General features: G+C 43.8%; 2 protein-coding genes across 2 annotated transcripts; one reads left to right on the top strand and one right to left on the bottom strand.

Moving 5' to 3' along the window:
- Positions 1 to 1154: 1154 nt before the first annotated feature.
- Positions 1155 to 2250, bottom strand: LOC125169968 (histone H4). Its single transcript, XM_047865942.1, has one exon. It carries the CDS (start codon positions 1632 to 1634, stop codon positions 1323 to 1325), a length of 312 nt encoding a protein of 103 aa, XP_047721898.1. The 5' UTR covers positions 1635 to 2250; the 3' UTR covers positions 1155 to 1322.
- A 2691-nt stretch (positions 2251 to 4941) lies between these two features.
- Positions 4942 to 5618, top strand: LOC125171304 (histone H2A.J). The gene has a single exon (XM_047868622.1). The coding sequence runs from the start codon at positions 5059 to 5061 to the stop codon at positions 5446 to 5448; it is 390 nt and encodes a 129-aa protein (XP_047724578.1). The 5' UTR covers positions 4942 to 5058; the 3' UTR covers positions 5449 to 5618.
- Positions 5619 to 20428: the final 14810 nt, after the last annotated feature.

The following is a 20428-nucleotide window of genomic DNA, read 5'->3' on the forward strand; positions in this document are numbered from 1 at the left end:
AATAAATACTTCATAAGTTTGCTGGGGAATCAAACGCAGTAATGGGACACAAAGTGGTCCAAAGCGCCTGACCCCCAATAATTGGTATAATGCCAGATTCCGCTTGGAGAATACTAGAAATGTTTCCAAGTGAGCTCCGTTCCCGCCTCGCCCCACTGGCGGCCCCTGCCGGCCAGCACAAAGACGGGTCCCCAGGGTCCTGATCCTACAGTCGCCTGGGGAAAGCGCCCTCAAACAGGCCGCCCTTGCTCCGGGTTTCCAGGCCACACCGCGGAATCACTGGGCAGGACCCGCGATTACACAGCTACCTCGCCCCCACCATTTCCACCGAATTTATCAGAACGCGGGCCTCCGTCCAGCTCCCACCCACAGCCCCGCCGACGGCTCAGAAAAGGGCTTTTACTCTACAGCTAGGGCTTATCTCCTCCTGAACAGCAGCACGATGCCGCCCCGCACCCCTGGCCGCACTGCCGGCTAACTCCTGGATCTCCACGGCCAGGGGTCAGAGCACCACCGCCAGGCATTCGGGCCGGGATGCTCACCCGCTCCATGCCGCTAACTGCAGCTGGCCACTGGCCGAGGCCGCGAGCCTTGGCCCCGCCTTCGACTTCGCCCGCGCTTGGCCGCCTTTATTCAGCGTCGGCACTGGGTCACCTCCTACTCAAACGTCAGCAAAGAAAATACTCACAGAAGGCGGCACTACTGCGTGCCACACTAGAACCGCACTTAGCACTTTCCGCGCTATCTGCACTTCCGCCTTCTCAGGGGCCAGGCAACCGTGCCGCACTGACGAGGACCCGTCCCCTCTGACGCGTGGTCCCCAGACCCAATCGGAGGCAGCACCAACTAGCCCTAATTTGCATAGAATCCTGTATATAGGCTCAGGGACAGAGGCCTCGGCCGCTTACAAGCCAACCGCCACATCTAAAACGTGGATTTTCTGCAGTGGAGATACCTCCTTCCCTCAAATGGAACCCGAAGTCACCTCAGGAGCCCAGTGTGTATGTGTACCATAGAACGAGGTCTCCACCCGGTACCGCACTCCCCAGACTACATCCTATGAGAGCGGCGCTGGGCCCCTACTGCAAGCACTAACCGCCCACACCTCCCCCCGGAAGCCCAAAGCCCGCCGCCTGCAACCTGCAGCTACCCTCCGGGACAGGTACTTTCAGGACACCGGGCTGGTGCATTTCAGCCAATGCACCGATCTGCGTCTAGATTCCACATTCACACAGTAAATGCAAAGTATTCGCTCTTTTCTTGACGTCCTGGGGGCCCTTAAAAGGGCCTTTAGAAATGTGGAGATAAGCCGCCGGGACTGCTCAGCCACCGAAGCCATACAACGTGCGGCCCTGGCGTTTCAACGCGTACACCACGTCCATTGCCGTGACGGTCTTGCGCTTGGCGTGCTCCGTGTAAGTCACTGCATCGCGGATCACGTTCTCCAGAAATACTTTAAGTACTCCCCGGGTCTCCTCATAGATGAGTCCCGAAATGCGCTTGACACCCCCTCGGCGGGCCAGCCGGCGGATGGCGGGCTTCGTAATACCCTGGATGTTGTCCCGTAAGACCTTCCGGTGGCGCTTGGCGCCTCCTTTTCCCAGCCCTTTGCCGCCTTTCCCGCGACCAGACATCCTTTCAGTACGCAAAAACCTGAAAGCCGAAGAGCAAGAAGCTAGGGGTTACAAAACTGGAGACCAAGCCTTATATTGCCTGGCGGCGGACCTGTTTGAAAACCTCAAGCAAGTGGGCGGAGCTCTAGGCGCGAAGGGACTTTTTTTTTTCCACCCTCCCAAAATGAGGGAGGGAGCTGTGAGCAGAAGGAGTTGACTTTCGTTGTTTGCTTTCTTGGGAAAGCTTTTTGGTACTTTTACTGTAAAATTGAGGAAAGACTCATTGGTATTTCGTTTTCTCAACGCTTGAGTAAAAATAGGCCAGATTTATGCGCGCTGGCTTCCTCTCCCCACCTCCTCCCTCCCGTGTCCCCTCTATACCCATTCTCGCGCGCTTTCTAGGAATGCTTACTTTATTAACAGCATTCCCAGACTAATATGAAAAATAAATAGTAGCCGGGAATGCATTCTATCTTGTTAGATTTCAAAGCAATTAGCTTTACACCTTTTCATCTGTGGATCTTTTCAAGTCACTAGTGGGAGGCAGAGGAGATTTTTTAATACTTTTTTCTCTTTTGTGACCCCCGCAAAGAAAGAATTAAAATTGTTTCAAAAAAGATCTTATCCCCTCCTCACTCCTCCCAGACTTTGCCTTATCACTGCTTGTGCGCCCTTTACAGATTATTCTGCCTCCTCTGCCCTCTTCCCCAACACCGCGCACTTTTGCTTTTCAACAAATAACGATTTCTATGATTATTTAGTTGAAATAAAGTAAATTTCTTATTTCATTCAAACTTTAGGTTCTCACATCTTCCACTTTAAAATTCAGAGGTCTTAAAATAATAGAGCCCATGATCGTAGCTTGAAAGAGTGATTTGTATTGCAAATAGCTCATCAGGAGGCTTTCAATCTTTTTCTTAAGAGAATCCCTGAACAAAATGAAACTCTCAGTAGTTTCACCGCTCTAGGATACAGGACTCTCTGTCCTCCCAAAAGGTTTTATTGATAAAAGGCAGCAGTATTTAGAGGATGATTCATAACTCTTTCCCAGGCACTTAACATCTGGAGGAAGGAATATTGTAGTGAATTGTACTCCCTGTCCCCAGTCTTTAACTTTCTAAAAAAGCTTTATAGCAATTTTTTCGATAGGTATAAATGCTTATAATTTACCCATCCTTACCCATCTCCATAACACATTTTCATTGTTAGCGATAAAAGAGTCCTCAGAGTACTGTGTGTATGACTGCAAAAAATCCTGAATAGTCATATTGTACTACATGACTTTAATCCTTGACAGGAAGAAAGAAAAGTCTATCAGATCTTGAAGAGATCGGGATTCTTATAATGGTAAATTGGTTGATTAACTTATATTTTATTAAGACTAAAAAATCAAAGTTAGAACATTTTCAAGTTAGAAATCCTCTTGCTGACAAGAATAAAAGGAAAACATATCCAAAATAATAATTGTTAAAAGTTTCCCTTAATACAGGCAAAATTTAAGCAAAATTTACAAAACTCATATCAAGAACATGTTAATAAATGCACCGGAGGTTTGTCCATTATTCAGTTTATCTAGCAGTTGTTGGATGCTTACTAACATATTTAATCTTCAAACACTTTGGGATACCTACAGAGCTTATCAACTGGTAAGTGGTACAGCCAGGATTTGGACCAAGGCAGTTTGGCTCCAGAATGAATGACTTAATCATAACAGTATACTGCTTCTCAACTTCAAAGACATTTATTGAGTGTCTACTATGTATATATAGGTTAATCATTGTTCTAGGCAATAAGGACACGTACAGAAATAGGCAAAAATGTGATTTCATTGCAATCAAATCTTTAATTAGGATGGTGGGAGGGTAAATTTGTTTTACTTTTAAACGGATACTATAATCCACATAAAATGTTGCTTATTTTAATGTGCTTAAAACAAATAGTATAATTGTATAATTGTTAAATTATGTCAGTGAATTGTTAAAAAATAGTTTCTTATAAAAAAACCAGGGGCGCCTGGGTGACGCAGTCGGTTGAGCGTCCGACTTCAGCCAGGTCACGATCTCTAGGTCCGGGAGTTCGAGCCCCGCGTCAGGCTCTGGGCTGATGGCTCAGAGCCTGGAGCCTGTTTCCGATTCTGTGTCTCCCTCTCTCTCTGCCCCTCCCCCGTTCATACTCTGTCTCTCTCTGTCCCAAAAATAAATGAACGTTGAAAAAAAATAAAAAAAAAAAAAACAACCAACTTATTTTGTTCCAAATGCTATGGCTCTGCAATTTAGGTAAGTACAGTTGCTACCATTCTTTTTAGTCTTTTCAGGACTGGAGCACCACAGGGGCAGCAGAGGACTGGGAAAGGGAACTACCAAGTGCCACCAGAATGTCTTAGGCGACCATATTGATTTCCGGACTCCTCTACAAGGAGACCCTCAGTCTTCTTGGAGAACATGATCAGCAGCGCGGTGATGAATAAGGAGCAAACCAGGGCCAAGATTTTGTGCTTCAGAAACTGTGCTGCTCCTGTGGCCTCTCCCTGGAATCCAGAGACTCTTTTCAGGCTCATAACCTCAAAGACAAGACATGTTAGGTTTTGGCTAACCGAACTTGTTGCAGTCTCTGAAGAAAGCATTCACGTCTAGTCTAGCACTCTAGTTTCGCAGTCCCTAGAAGCGAAGATTGGCAACCTGTGAATGGCAGAGTTGCGCGGGGATCCAGTGTCATCTAGGCTGATTAAGAAAGTTCAGATGGTCAGTTCAGTCCGAGGCATCTTTTGGAGCCAGCTCCCCACACTGTTGAGTAACAGCAGGCGCATCTGAGTTTGCAGGATACAAGGCGCGCATGTTTAAAGAAACGGCAGGCAGAGGGGCAGTGTTGCCCACAAGCGCGGGGTCTGGAGTCAGATAATTAGCTGGTTAGGATGCTGTATACGGTGAGAAAATCCACCTACCGGGCATAGCAAAGTAGGGCTCACCCTGCGTCCTCAATTGCTTTTAGTATTTCTTGCTGGAGTGCTTCGTGCTTGTAGACAGAGTAGCTCTTCCAGATTTTTCAGTTTCTAACCATGGTTCCTTAATTCTTAAGACGTTCCTTGGAGCAAACTTGCACGTTCAAATCTCAGGATGCACTGAATTCAACGAAGGCCCCAAACGCAGAGCGGTCCGGTCCTGCGTATTCATATGGGGGGTTATGTAAATGAGGACTAGGAGTTTGCTCTTTTGATTGGACAGAGCTGGAGAAGGCGGTCCCTCAACCAGGAGCGCTGGTTGGAAGCGGAGCCTGCCTGTCATTGGCCAATAGAACTGAGGATGTTGCTGCGCCCAATGAGAAGGCACCGCCTAGTGTCAGCACAAAGTCTTAAAGGCAGTTCCGGTGTAGTACTTCACATTCACTTGCTCAGAGCTGGATTGCTGCGTTTCGCTTCGCAGGCAGGAGTTTTTGGAGAGAGGTGAACATGTCTGGTCGTGGAAAGCAGGGCGGCAAAGTGCGGGCAAAGGCTAAATCTCGGTCCTCCCGCGCGGGCCTCCAGTTCCCGGTCGGTCGAGTACACAGACTGCTGCGCAAAGGTAACTACGCGGAGCGAGTAGGCGCTGGGGCGCCCGTGTACCTGGCGGCGGTGTTGGAGTACTTGACAGCGGAGATCCTGGAGTTGGCTGGCAATGCCGCTCGTGACAACAAGAAGACCAGAATAATCCCTCGCCACCTGCAACTCGCCATCCGCAACGACGAGGAGCTAAACAAGCTGTTGGGGAAAGTCACCATTGCTCAGGGCGGCGTCCTGCCCAACATCCAGGCCGTGCTGCTGCCCAAGAAGACGGAGAGTCAAAAGGCGAAGAGCAAGTGATCCTGACGCCACCACAGGGGAGCTGGCTTTCCCAGCAAAGGCTCTTTTCATAACCGCCCGCAGTATTTTTCAATATACTCGATGTCATGGAAGGCTGGCGGGATATAGTGGGGAGGTGGGCGGCGAGGGGCCCGCCAAGTCCAGGGCCAATAAAGTCGGTGAAAATCGTGTGGTGGAGAGAGCTATGTAGTCTCGGGGACCTTCCGGATGACCCGGGGGGCAACCGGGAGACCTCTGGAGCAGGTACCGGTGGGTTGGCTTCAGCCGCTTTGTGGGCTACTTTGGTCCGCACCCTCGAGGCGTTTTGTGGGCGGACAAAGGAGACCAGGAGGGACCCACTGGCTTGGAATTGGGCAGAGTTGGGGTCTCTCCCTACTCGCCTTAATGCAAAAGACAGGCAGAGTAGGGTGCGGTTGCGGCAGGGGGATTATTTTTACACCTCTTTCTCAGGGCTTTCACTCTTCTGTCTTGTCCCGGCTGTTCAGGACGACCCAATTCGGAAGACGCAGCAGGGGCTAGCTGGTGTCTGGCAGGACGTTGGCTTACTGGCCATACTTTTCAAAAGATGGAGTAACTCTCAGTCTTGGAAGAGTGGTTCTGATGACACCATGTCAACAGATTTTTCTTAGCCTAATAGCTGTTGTGTTTACATGCTTTGGATAGCAGGTATTTTTATATACACACTTATGTTCACATTTCTTTAAGGTGAAGGAAACATCCAGTAAGATGTGTAATACAGAAGCATGAGTCATGAGTAAATTTGTTCTCCTGACACTCATGTTGCATAACAATGCAGTGTCTTTAGTCATGAGTTGCTTATGCTTAGGAGCTTTTAAAATGATTTTCTCACGATGGCCTTGTCTCCACCATATTATACTCCTTTGGAAATGTAATCAATTTGATTTTGCTTCCTAACAACAAATAACTTGCTTGAAGTCTTTTATGTTCCCCCATTGGCATGGAGTAAAGATCTCATCCCAACAGTCTTCTAGGGTTTGCATTGCTTAATTGTACAGTAATGCTTTAATAAACATGGGATGTGTGCAAATGTAAGGGTAAATGACGTAAGTGCAAGAAGAAACACGTCTCAGATCAGGAATCCACATTTAAAAGTTTAAACCCTAGCCATCCTATTCTGTCCTCAACTGACCCTTCCATCTTACCCTTTTCTGCAAGCTTCATCCTGGCCCACCAGGCCCACAAGTAGGATCCCAGTTCAGATTTCACATCTTTGGAGTCCTCTTTCCTATGAGTCAGAGTTGCAGTCTTCCTTTCAAAGAAAAAAAAAAAAACAAACAAAACATATATATATATATTTCTTCATTTTGGTAGTGTGTGGCCCATTTTCCCACATTGACTTTCTTTATTTCTTCCCCAGTATTTATTGAGGGAGTACAGCTGTGAATGAGGACAACTAGATTTCCACTCTCTGTGAGCTCACTTCTTTTTCCTGGTAACTGAAGACAGGACATTGAACAAAGAAATGTTAATATCAGAAAAAGAATCCCCTTCAGCTTCCATTAATACTTGTGTCTGTCTGCTGCTTGTGGAAATGAAGGTCGGGATTACTTCTCCGACATGGTCAACTTTGAGGGCTACACACATCTTTGTTAGGAGGCAGATTATTGCCCCCTAATTCCCCAGGAGAATAGACTCCAAGGGTACCATGGGCAGGTGCCAAGATATCCACAGCTATTTATTTACTGCACTCCTACCTTCCATCCAGAAGGCTTCATCATGTGTAAAACAGTCATAATACCAATTTTAAGGACTGAGATAGTTCATTTACTATACGTATGAGGCACATATTAGGTGCTGAATAAATTTTAAAAAAGTATGATTTCCTACAAGATCTGGGGTTACCCTTATAGGTTAAGGTATAACTGTAACAGCCTTTTGTTTGGTTTTGTTTTGTTTTTTTAGCACACAATCATTAGGATAGTTCTCAGTGTTACCACTTTGGGGAAATGGTAGGCAGTAGAGGACTATATATATATATATATATATATATATATATACACACACACATATATATATATGTATATATATGGCATATAATATATGCATACATATATGGCATATATATATAATATATATACATATATATGGCATATATATAATATATATACATATATATGGCATGTGTATATATATGATATAAAGTGTGTACATATCCAATGCTGGTTTTGACATTTAAGTCTTTTTTTTAATGTTTGTTTAGTTTTGAGAGAGAGAGAATGAGTGGGGGAGGGGCAGAGAGAGGGAGACAGAATTCGAAGCAGGCTCCAGGCTCTGAGCAAGTGGTCAGCACAGAGCCTGACGTGGGGCTCAAACCCACGAACTGTGTGATCATGGCCTGGGCCAAAGTCGGAAGCTCAACCGACTGAGCCACCCAGGCGCCCTGACATTTAAGTCTTAATTTTGTAAAAGATTTGAGGCATCTGAAAGGTTATTACCAAAATGGTGGCAAAACAAGAACAAGGGCCACCAAGACATTTATAAGAAAAAAGCAATTTTTCTTGTTCCTCTGAAGATTCACAGGAGTCTGTCTAACCCTGTTACATGAAGAGCAAGCCAGTCAAGCCTAAAAGTACAACCAGTGCCCCCTTTCCTGCACCACCTCCACTGCCCCAGGGATTGTTTCCCCTCAAATACTTCCCTTGCTGCAAGACTCAATCAGTCTCTCACCATTTCCGTAATTTATGTATTTGTTTGTGTGTTCGTTCATTCATTCATTCATTCATTCATTCATTCATTCATTCATTTATAAGAGAGTGGGCACACAAACCTGCACCTCAGCAGGGAAGGGGCAGAGAAAGAGGGAGAGAGAGAATCTTAAGCAGGCCCCATGCCCAGCATGAGATCATTATCTGAGCCGAAATCAAGGGTTATGCTTAACCAACTGAGCCACCCAGATGCCCCTCACCATTTCTGTTTTCAAGGGTTTTTTTAAACCTGAATAATTTATTGGCTGTTAAAAATGCATACTTTTTGCATTACTTTGCAGTAAGCATGCATTTACTGCAAAATCAATTCAGCCTGTGATCCTCGATGAACAAATAATTCTTGCCAATGTATGACTGTTAATTGCAAAGGCCAACATTTCTTCAAGCACTAGACTGCGTAGAAGATGACTTAGGACAGAACAGGTGGGACCTGAATTCTGATTTTTTAATACATTTACAATCCACAGTTGTATTTATAGACACACATACCCTTTCCTGCCAAGATAAGTCATTCATGTGGCAGGCTGTGACTTGGGTAGGATTTATGCTTTGTTTTTCCTCTGGGACCGGTCTTGTCTTTGTTTCTCTGAGAACTGGTCTGTGTAGTTTTTTCTGCCTGGAATCAAAAGGTTTAGTCTGTCTCCGTAATTGGTGATGACTGACCTGCTGTATGCACTCTTCACAAATGCCCTTGAAAGGTACCATGGTGTTCAAGGACTTCAGCTATGTGGAACAAGACTTAAGTTCAAGTCCACTCTGCCCCATACTAGTTAGGTGATTTTGGAAATGTTGCTCAATTTCTTTAAACCTCAGTTTTATTTATTAAGGGGGCATAACAGCAGAGTTTATATTAGTGGATTTTGCAGAGGAGTCATTGAGTTAATGTGAATGAGAGCACAAAAGTTTCCCATGTAGAAACAAGTAATTATTTCTATGCGCAACTCGATTTAGAGTGCATTGCAATAATTGTGGCACCTATTGAAATAGAAAAACATCACTCTAGCAATCCTGTGACTTTTCTGATAACAACCCATGAAAACAAGCTTAGTGGCTGTTTTACTAATTACAGGACATCCACAAATCACCCTATAACAGGAAAGAGAGTAATAAATGGTTAAAGCTTGTTAACCGGTCAGATTCAAATCTTAATATGCATTCTCCCCGCCCCTAAAGACAGCCTATTTGGGAATTAATGGCTTAACTACACCCACACAGATTAAAAACGGAACCTGTTTGTTCAACAACTTATTGCGTATATATTATGTGTGAAACCTATAATTGATAACCAGCTGTTCAGAAAAATGATTATAATATAATAAAAAAAAGATTACAGTATAACAGGCTACACGTAAAGAAAGGGAGATGTTTCGGCAAAACATCTGTTTCGGTAAAAGCAGGTGTTTCGGTAACAGGGAACAGAGGGACCTGTATCACTCAGCCTGGCGGGGAGAGTGGCACCTGAGATAGGCCTAGGTGTGTGAGTTAGCCTGACATGCTAGCGTGTTCCAGGCAGAGAGGCAGCACGCACCAAGGCAGGGGAGTCAGAATACAATGGCTGCAGTTGGATGTGAGAGGACCTAGGGAAGAAGGTCTGGCCTGGAGATGAGAATTTGGGAGTCATAACTAAAAATGGTCAGTAGCTAAAGCCATCGAGAGGGAATATACATACACAGACTATATGTATAGATGCCTAAGTGGCTGTACAGAAAACAGCCACAGCTGAACGGGATGTGAGGATCTATGCGATCTAATCTCCTGGCAGAAGAAGAGGAGCTGAGGAGAAGGAAGGACATGGCCCATGGAGAGAGTCTGTCAAAGGATGGAGATTTCTCATAGTTTGGCTCCCTGAACTCCTGGACACCCCTAATTTGCTTATACTTTGCCATATAATTAGAAAATGCTCTTTAAAAGTTATTATGTTCTCCCACACAGGCAATGCGGACAGGCTGACTCAGCTTACTAATGGTGTTGGAATGGATATGCATTTTTACCGTATGAATTTTCACTTTGCACAGACAGAAATTTGAGGGTGTATCTGATGACAACGAGAGCATTTGTTTAAAAATTTTTTTTTAATGTTTATTTCTGAGAGAGAGAGAGAGAGATCATGAGTGAGGGAGGGGCAGAGAGAGACAGAGACACAGAATCTGAAGCAGACTCCAGGCTCTGAGCTGTCAGCACAGAGCCCCACGCTGGGCTCAAACCCATGAGCTGTGAGATCCTGACCTGAGCTGAAGTTGGACAGACAACATTTGTTTAAAAAGCTGGGAAGAATGTTGACAAAGAACCCTTTAATAATATGTCCTTTATTATCATTCCATTTAGTTGAATATTTTTTTGAATATTGAATACTTTTTTGAATATTGAATATTTAGTTGAATATTTTTACATGTTTTAATTTTAATTGAAGTTTTAAGTTTTTTTTTTAATTTTGATTTTTTTTTTAATTTTTTTTTCAACGTTTATTTATTTATTTTTTGGGGGGGACAGAGAGAGACAGAGCATGAACGGGGGAGGGGCAGAGAGAGAGGGAGACACAGAATCAGAAACAGGCTCCAGGCTCTGAGCCATCAGCCCAGAGCCCGACGCGGGGCTCGAACTAACGGACCGCGAGATCGTGACCTGGCTGAAGTCGGACGCTTAACCGACTGCGCCACCCAGGCGCCCCAGTTTTAAGTTTTAATCTTAAAGAAGTTACAGAAACAGTGGTAACTTATTAATTCATCAAACTAGTTATTTAATTTATTTACTTTCCTAAAGAAATATATATTGCTTATAAATATCATTTGTAGAAAGCTATAGTTATTCTTATTGAGGTATAATTGCCGTATAACATTTTCAGGTGTAACATAATTGTTCAATATTTGTGTCTAATTAACAACTGTCACCACACATGGTGACAATTCTTTTCTTGTGACCAGAACTTTTGAGATTTACTCTCTTAGCAACTTTCAAATATGCAATACAGTATTCATAACTATAGTTACTATGCTATATATTACAACTACATGACTTAATTATCTTATAACTAGAAGTTTTTACCTTTTGACTCTCTTTACCCATTTGGTCCAACCCCCTCAACGCACCTGCCACCTAAGGCAACCACCAATCTGTGGTCTGTATCTATGAGCTTGGTCGTTTCATTTTTATTGTGTATATATATGTGAGATCATATGGTATTTGACTTTCTCTGTCTGACATTTTTCACTTAGATAATACCCCCTAGGTCCATTCATGTTGTTGCAAATGACAAGTTTTTATTCTTTTTAATAGCTGAATAATATTCCTCTGTGTGTGTGTGTGTGTGTGTGTGTGTGTGTGTGTGTACCACATTTTCTTTCTCCCTTCATCTATCTAGGGACACTTGAGTTTTTTCCATATCTCAGCTATTGTAAAAATACTGCAATGAACATAGGGGTGCATATATCTTTTTGAGTTAGTATAATATAGACTTTTTCAAATGTTTGAAATGAGAAATTTGACCTGGACAAAGTAATTTTCTTTTAATCAGCTAATGTTTAGTTTCCCAAGGGAGGGAAATGGAAAGAAGAACAGAAAAAAAGAAAAAAAAAAGAGAAAAGAAAAAGAAAGAAAGGCAACTGGCTTCAGGCAGATATGAAATTACCACTGTAAAGCTTTACTTTGTTTTCTGTATAAGGAGAGGAAATAAAGTTTAGGTGTTGAACAGTGGATTTTAACACATACACACAGAAAAGAGAATGACAGCACATTTAGAAAGTAACTCAGGTCCTCGATAATTTTATCAAGTCATACAATTAAAAAGCCAGTACTGCTTAACTCCAGTTGGGAAGGAAGGAGGGATAAGTCCTGTATTAAGTTACCTTTTTTTTTTTTTTTAAGACAAATCAGACCAACCAATCTCCTCATGTGGGTTTATTTGCTTTCTGTTTTAAAGTACTTCTTAAATGAACTATCTTGTTCATTTCAAAAGCCCAACTGGCAACTGCAACTCTAAAATATCCCTGGTGAAATTGTGTTTATTACAGACAGAGATGTACAAATTCCTATTAAAATGAGAAAACATGAAGGAAGCAAGTGGTTGGCTTGAAAGAGGTGCAGTTTTAGATTGTAACAACTAGGAAAAATAACATGGTTTATAAAAATGGGGTAATTTCTGGGGTGCCTGGGTGGCTCAGTCAGTTAACCATTCGATTTCAGCTCAGGTCAGGATCTCACGGTTCACAAGTTCGAACCCCAACTTGGGCTCTCTGCTCTCAGTGCAGAGTCAGCTTTGGATCCTCTGTGTTCCCCCCCCACACACACACACACCTCCACCCCTCTCCCACTCGCACGCACCCTGTCTCCCTCTCAAAAATAAATAAACATTTGGAAAAAAAGGGGGTAACTTCTGATCCCCACAACTTAGCCACTGGCCAGTCATCACTGATCACAGATCCAGACAAAACTAAATGGACCAGTCTTCAGGGACACAAAGACAGAGCTCTTTATCTGATTTAGAAATAATGACTGAAAGCAAAGTTTGTCCTAGGGTCGCTGGTCTGAAGAGTCCCAAACGCCTCAGCCCTCGGGGGATAGCTCAGAAACAGACTTGTCAGGCTTCTGTCCACTCTCGCCCTGTGGACTTTTGTGCTCAGAGCTCAGACACGATTACAGAGGAGTCTTCTTTTGGTTTTGATTTTTCATGGTCACAGAATGGCCTGGTCTGCTGTTGGCGTTCTATGACATGGTTTATGTTCCACAGAAAGCTATGGTGTGGCTGTGAGGCCAACCCTCAGCAGCACCAAGGCCTGGCTGACAGTCCAGGCTGGTGACAAAGCTGTTCTGGGCTGCCTTCCCCTTTGTCAGTGGCTAAAGAAAAAATGTGACACCCGGAAGAGGGCTTGCTGAACCGTGGAAATGGACAAGGGCATCTCAAGACAATTGCTGGCAGTGTCCAAGCACCATGCACAAGAGGGAGCTACTGTCTTTGGGTGTTTCAGCTCCACATTTGTATACTTCAAACATCCCGATCCTCTAACAACATCCTCTTGTTTTCATGTTCATCAAGGAACTTTTTATCTTAAATCATTTTTTGTGTGTCTTTGGGTAGGATAAGAGTATTCTGATTTCTTTAACATGATATAATCCATGTATCGCTCATAATAAATGATATTTTAAATTTATATTATATTTATATATACTTCTCTCTATATAATTTTTGTATGTTTAAATATAAATACTAAGTAAATGCCATGACCTCACTTTCCTCCCATCTTCCAATATCCTGCTTCCCATTGCCCAGCCCAAATAGAAATCACTGTTACTCTTTTTTTTTTAATTTTTTAATGTTTATTTTTGAGAGAGGGAGAGAGAGAGAGAGTGTGTGAGTGGGGGAGGGGCAGAGAGAGAGGGAGACACAGACTCGGAAGCAGGCTCCAGGCTCCAAGCTTCATTCGGCACAGAGGCCCATGCAGGGCTCAAACGCACAAACTACAAGATCATGACCTGAGCCAAAGTCGGTCACTTAACCGACTGGGTCACCCAGGTGCCCCACCACTGTTATTCTTATTTGAACTCATGTCAGAAAAAAAAAAAAAATTCAACTCAATAAAAATATAGACATTTGTTTATAAGCTGGCTAAGCCTCTGTTTTTGCATGCATAAAAATAAGGTAATAGTGTCTATCCCTTATCATAAAGCATTTAGTGATTAGTGTATGGTAAGGGCTCAGTAAATTACTGCTATTGTTATAATCATTACCTTATATATTTTTTTTCTTTTTTTGAAAGAGTTTTTATTTTACTTTTGAGAGAGATTGAGAGAGCGAGAGAGAGAGAGCCAGGCAGGGGCAGAGAGAGAAAGGAAGATGGAGAGGACACTGTCAGTGCAGAGTTGGATGCGAGGCTCGGACTCACGAACCTGTGAGATCATGACCTGAGCCCAAGTCAGATGCTTGACCAACTGAGCCACCCAGGCGCCCTACCTTATATTTTCTCTGTGGCTTTTCTCTTTCCCTTTTGTATTACCCTGTGTCTCCGTCAGTGTTTATGATCTATATCCCCTGCCTGCCTCCTGAGCTTCATACTTCCTCTGCCCATTTCAGATTCCCATGTGGTTTTCTCCCCAGAGATCTCAACCTGAGCCTGTTCTGAACTAGACCAGTTCCCTTCGTTCTACTACCCCCTCCCTGGGTCTGAATTTCGACTCCCTTCATTGGGTACCCTGGGCGGGCTATCTAACCATTCTGTGCCTCAATTGACCCGTCTGTAAAATGAAGGAAATGACAGTAGCTACCTCACTGGGTTGTAGTAAGCACTGAATACATTGATGCACACTAGGCAGAGGGCATGCTGAGAAGGCCTGGCACACAGCAAATGTTCCGCAAGTGTTAGCTGCTCTTACTGTCCGTTTCCTCCTCTTCAGCACCATTACGCCTAACGAACCTGCGCCACACCCTTTATAAGTCCCCCGAATAACGAATAACGTCACTGCCATACAACCAAAGCTCTCAGCTGGAGACTATGCTCTTACTTCCCTTTCTGTCTCATCCCTTCGATGACCTGGACTATCCAGTCTTGTGCTCTCTGTCCCTGAACTAGATCTTCAACTCCTCTCCTCCACGCTTCTGTGTTAGTCTGGGTGCTTGCCTGCAATGGTCTCCCCCTGGGTCTCCCAGCTCTGGTGTTTCACCCTGCAGCCAGCCTATCCCCTGCATCACAGCCAGGGTCTCATCCTGAAATGCAGAGCCTATTCTGGCAAGCACATTGTAGTTAACCATGTGCCAAACGCTACTCTGAGAGTTTTATGTTATGAATTCACTTGTTATCTGTGTTCAATGACTTCTCCCTGTCTCATATATTATTTATTTACTCAATAAATCTTATATTTATTCAATAAATCGGGAACTAAATCAGCCAGAATCCTGCCAGGAAACAGATGGCATGGCCCAAATGCGGGGAGTTGAGAAAAGTGTAGTAATGGGATTTTTTTTTTTAATATTTTATTTATTTTTGAGAGAAAGAGGGGGGGGAGGGGCAGAGCGAGAGGGAGACACAGAATCAGAAGCAGCCTTCTGACTCTGAGCTATCAGCACAGAGCCCAATGCGGGGCTCACCAACTGTGACATCACGACCTAAGTTGGACACTTAACCAACTGAGCCACCCAGGCGCCCCAATGGGATTATTTACAATGATGTGAGTAGCGCACAGGGAAACCAGGAAGGGGGTTAGTGACAGCTGGGCTCCACTACCACCCTTAGGCTTGATGGAGTGAAAGGAAGGAGTGATCACCAGACCTGGTAGGAGAAGGTTGAGTGGAGGGGGCCTGCATGACAGGAAGAACCAAGAGAATATAACCCAAGACAGCCATGCAGGGAGGGTCCAAGGGAATAGTTCCCATGACCTCACTTTCTTCCCTTCCTCCAGTATCCTGCTTCTCATTGGCCGGCCCCAGTGAAAGCCAAAAGACAAAAAAAGCCCATTGATGCAGTCTCCCCAGTTCAGTTTCCCGGGGCCAGAGAACAGAGCGGAAACATGCAAAGAGGGGCTCTGGAGGGCCAGGCCTCTTAGTAATCCAAACGCAAAGTGAGCAGGCACCCACTGCCATAGGGGAAGAATATAACTAGGCCTTGCCTTGCATGACAAAGATCACCCCCTCACATGACCCTTGATATAGAGTGTGCTAACAAGAGCAAATAAAACAGATGAAATTCCTGTGTTCCTGAAGCTCCCACAAGAGTAGACCTTAAATGAAGTCCATAAAACTTACAGATGCTGGCCTGTTCTGCCATTTTTTTCCATATATATACCACTACTTCCTGTCTCTTCCAGTGGCCGACGTAGAAGCATGGGGGAACTCACACCCACTCTTCTTTGCTTCAGCTCCTTGAGTAGAACCAGCTCCATGTTTATTTATTTTTATTTTTTTAATACTTTTTTTTTTAACGTTTATTTATTATTGAGAGACAGAGACAGAGCATGAGCATGGGAGGGGCAGAGAAAGGGGGAGACACGGAATCTGAAACAGGCTCCAGGCTCCGAGCTGTCAGCACAGAGCCCGACGCGGGGCTCGAACCCACAAACTGTGAGATCATGACCTGAGCCGGTCAGACGCTTAACGGACTGAGCCCCCCAGGCGCCCTGAACTAGAGCCATGTTTAATCTAAATGCCAATAAGGCAGGAATTTGTCGAAGAGCCGTTGGAATATTTTAGCGAGTGCCACCGTCTCTGCCAGAGTTTCCCAGGGCATGTTTTGCTCACCTCCTAGTTCTTAGCTTTGTTCTATTTAACAAACCTCTGACATGGAGACTGCCAGTCAACCAGGGTTCCCTTAAGAGTTCGTTAAGAACAAAAATGACCAAACGAGCCTTTTATCATTAGCAAGTACACACAAGCTAACAGTGCCTAATGACCTGCCAGGAGGAGCTGGAGGAATAAATGCTCCCTATTTTTGTCAAAGGAATTGGTGCTGATAATTGTGCAACTAGTCTTGTGACAGTGGACATAAAGAAGACTGGATTTTCTTCGCACTCACAAGTGCCAGTTCTGAACTGATTGCTTCTGAGCTCCACGTTCAAACTTCAGTACTACTTCTGAGAAAAGAGACCGAATTCCTTTAGTGATTTTTCCATTTTGGTAAGCATGCTGTCTCTCTCAGTAGAGGGCACTGGAATGACTTTGCAGGAGGAAAGGGCGAATCTTGCTGGCTCAGGCTGCTGGTCGTTGTGGTGGGTAAGCAGTGAGGGTGTGAGGACACCCGGTGGCAATCTGTCCCTACCATGTGCCCAGAATGCACCGTCTCTCTGTGACCTGGCAACCTTGCCTCGCTCTGGGGACCAGCTTCCCGTAACCCCCCACCAGGGAGACCACACTCCAGGCCTCTGGCCTTCAGTGGTGCCCAGACTCCCTCACGTGCTTGCTTCCCCAGAGTTGATCTCCTGGGGTCCTTTCCTTGAGGTCAGCGAGAGTGACAGGCAGGCCACCTGCCTGCAGTGTGGGGTTCACACTACGAAGATAGCATTGAGTAGTTGTGACAGAGGCTGTATGGCTCACAACGCCCAAAATATCTACCATCTGGCCCTTTACAGAAAGTTTGCTGATCCCTGTTCTAGTCTAATAGTGGAAACGAACAAATAAAAACACAAAATAAAAAAAACAAATAAATGCAAAGCATCTATTTAAATAACTGGGTTGCTCTAATAAATGTAGTATGTTATTCTTTGCTTTTTTTAATGTTAACCATAAGGTTTTTCATGAACATGTATTTTATGAATAAACTCTCAGTACAAATTATGGATTTTTAAAAAAATTTTTTTTTTCAACGTTTATTTATTTTTGCGACAGAGAGAGACAGAGCATGAACGGGGGAGGGGCAGAGAGAGAGGGAGACACAGAATCGGAAACAGGCTCCAGGCTCCGAGCCATCAGCCCAGAGCCTGACGCGGGGCTCGAACTCCCGGACCGCGAGATCGTGACCTGGCTGAAGTCGGACGCTTAACCGACTGCGCCACCCAGGCGCCCCCAAATTATGGATTTTAAAATCCTATGATCTGTGTTACTCAGTAATAAGAACGGCCATAGATGTTGGGTTTGTACTCTGCATTTTGATTCCCTTATCACTCAAAAAAGCCAACAACTATTATTTGAAGGTATGGAGTTTTTTGTCTGTACGCTTTATTTTTTGTTTTGCAGTTAAGTCCCTAACTATGGCAACCTTTATCAACTCCCAGAAAAAAGTCCAGCTTTCATAAAGATAGAATGACCTTTTCGTTTGTGGGTAGTGTATTTTATAAAATCAGACAGGATTTCAGAGCTATTTTAATATCTGTTTTTCCCTTCTCCCTGCCTGAATTTTGGTTGTTACCATCTTTCTTTACTCTCATTCCCCATTTTATTGGAGCCAAGGTTGCTGGGTGAAGTGATAATAATGGAGTTAATTCTGTTTTTCCCTGGACTCTAATTTTTCTTGAGATTCTATGGATATAAACACTATCGCATTCTAAGTTTCCTCCCAAAACATTGGTATACAAATCCCCAAAACAAAATTTTTTTTTTAATTTTTTTTTTTAACGTTTATTTATTTTTGAGACAGAGAGAGACAGAGCATGAACGGGGGAGGAGCAGAGAGAGAGGGAGACACAGAATCGGAAGCAGGCTCCAGGCTCTGAACCATCAGCCCAGAGCCCAACGCGGGGCTCGAACTCACAGACGCGAGATTGTGACCTGAGCTGAAGTCGGACGCTTAACCGACTGAGCCACCCAGGCACCCCACAAAATTTTTTTTTAACGTTTATTTTTGAGAGAGAGACAGAGACAGAGAGCGATCAGTGGAGGGGCAGAGAGAGAGGGAGACACAGAATCCAAAGCAGGCTCCAGGTTCTGAGCACAGAGCCCGACGCAGGGCTGGAAGCCACTAACTGTGAGATCATGACCTGAGCCCAAGTCGGATGGAACCACCCAGGTGCCCCAGAACATTTTTTTTTTTTTTTTTTTGCATCTCACAGCATTATTCAAGTGTTAATTCTCCTAGTTATCAGTTATTTATCTCTTGTAAATGTGATTCAATTCTTACTAAATAGGGATTCATTATGGTAAATTGCAATACAAGACAACTTTTAGGCTTCAGAAGCCTAATGAGGGGAAATAACCTGTTTGAATATGGTAACAGATCAAGGAAAAACATGTATGTGGGAATCCATGGTCTTTTCTTTGCAAACTTATTATTTTTTTTAAACAAAATGTTTTTCCTATTAGGGTCGCAGCACTATTAAGGTAATCAGTTGATATTTAGTATTTTTAACCTTTCAGAGAAAACATTTCCCCTTTTAAAAAACTCATTTAAAAGATTTTTAAGAAGATTTTTAAAAAGATTATAAAGATATGATGAAAAGGTCTTTCACTGCTACGTGGCATGTAATAGCCGTCAGATTATTTTTTTCCAAATTGTTCATTAGCACAGGTTAAATAAAATTCTTTTAAAAATTAGTGTTGGTAAATACTGTATTCAAGGTATGGGACAGAAGTGATATAGACACAGTTTATTTCTTGAAATTTCCCTAAGGACCTTGAAGGTAGGAACCTCATCTGATTTTGCTTTACACTGTTTTCCTAGCACCTAGCTCACAGCAGGTGCTCAGTAACTATCTACAGAATGAATAGTTTATTTCTCATGTCTCCTTAAGCCAGGAGATACCTCATTCCATCAACTACCCTTTCATTCTCCAACCTCTCCTTCTCTACTGTCCATTGACCCTCAGCAAAATTGAGCATGCTGATCAAGCAAAACCCTTCTGCTCAGCCAGTCTTCAGCCACCTGCCCTCTGTCCTACTTACTTCTCTTCATAGCCAAACTATAAGGCATTCTTAGAAATAAAAGGGGCACCTGGGTGGCTCAGTCGCTTAAACGGCCGACTTTGGCTTGGGTCATGATCTCGTGGTCTGTGAGTTCGAGCCCTGCGTCGGGCTCTGTGTTGACGGCTCAGAGCCTGGAGCCTGCTTTGGATTCTGTGTCTCCCTTTCTCTCTGCCCCTCCCCTGCTCACACTCTTGTCTCTCTCAAAAATAAATAAACATTAACAACAAAAAAAAAAAAAAAAAAAAAGAAAGAAAGAAAAGAAATAAGAGAACTGTGGTAGGGAGACTTATTTTGGTTTCATAGAGGTCCCAGCTCTGACCTTTGCTAAAAGTCCTTCATCCCAGGGATGGAAAGAACAGAAAGATTTCCCCACAGCTCATTTATACCTTCCTGAACCCAGGACTCGGTGTGTAGAAATTATCCATACCTCTGCTCAGTGACAGCTTTGAACTCTAGCAGTGCTGCCGTAAAGGCCTGTCCTCCAAATGGATTCTGACGACCCTTTTCATATAGATGTGCTGCAGTCAGAATTGAGGACACAACCTGAGTGTGCGGTTGTATATGAGGTGGTGATTGTGGCATCTTCTGTGGCCTGAAGAATTACTTGAAGAAGTAAAAGAAAGTTTAAGAAATATTACAAAAAAGTCTCCCAACTCTATATAAAGTGGTATTTTATAAAGAGCACAAACTGGAATATACAAAATGAGAATTGAAACTAAACGGAACTTTGGGTGTCGTCTAGGACTTTACGCTGATTCTACGCCATGGCAGAATATTGTTGTGGTGATCCTTCACATCTTAAGCCCAGGAAAAAGAGTAAAAGGAATTTCAAAATGACTTTAAGGGGCAATTAATGTATAACAAAGTGACACTTTGAGAAGGAAACAGTAATATTTATCCATATTATCTGCTTAGAGATTTGTATCAAGCTTAGCAGTGA

The sequence above is a fragment of the Prionailurus viverrinus genome, chromosome B4 (genome assembly GCF_022837055.1).
Source record: "Prionailurus viverrinus isolate Anna chromosome B4, UM_Priviv_1.0, whole genome shotgun sequence".
Lineage (NCBI taxonomy): Eukaryota > Metazoa > Chordata > Mammalia > Carnivora > Felidae > Prionailurus > Prionailurus viverrinus.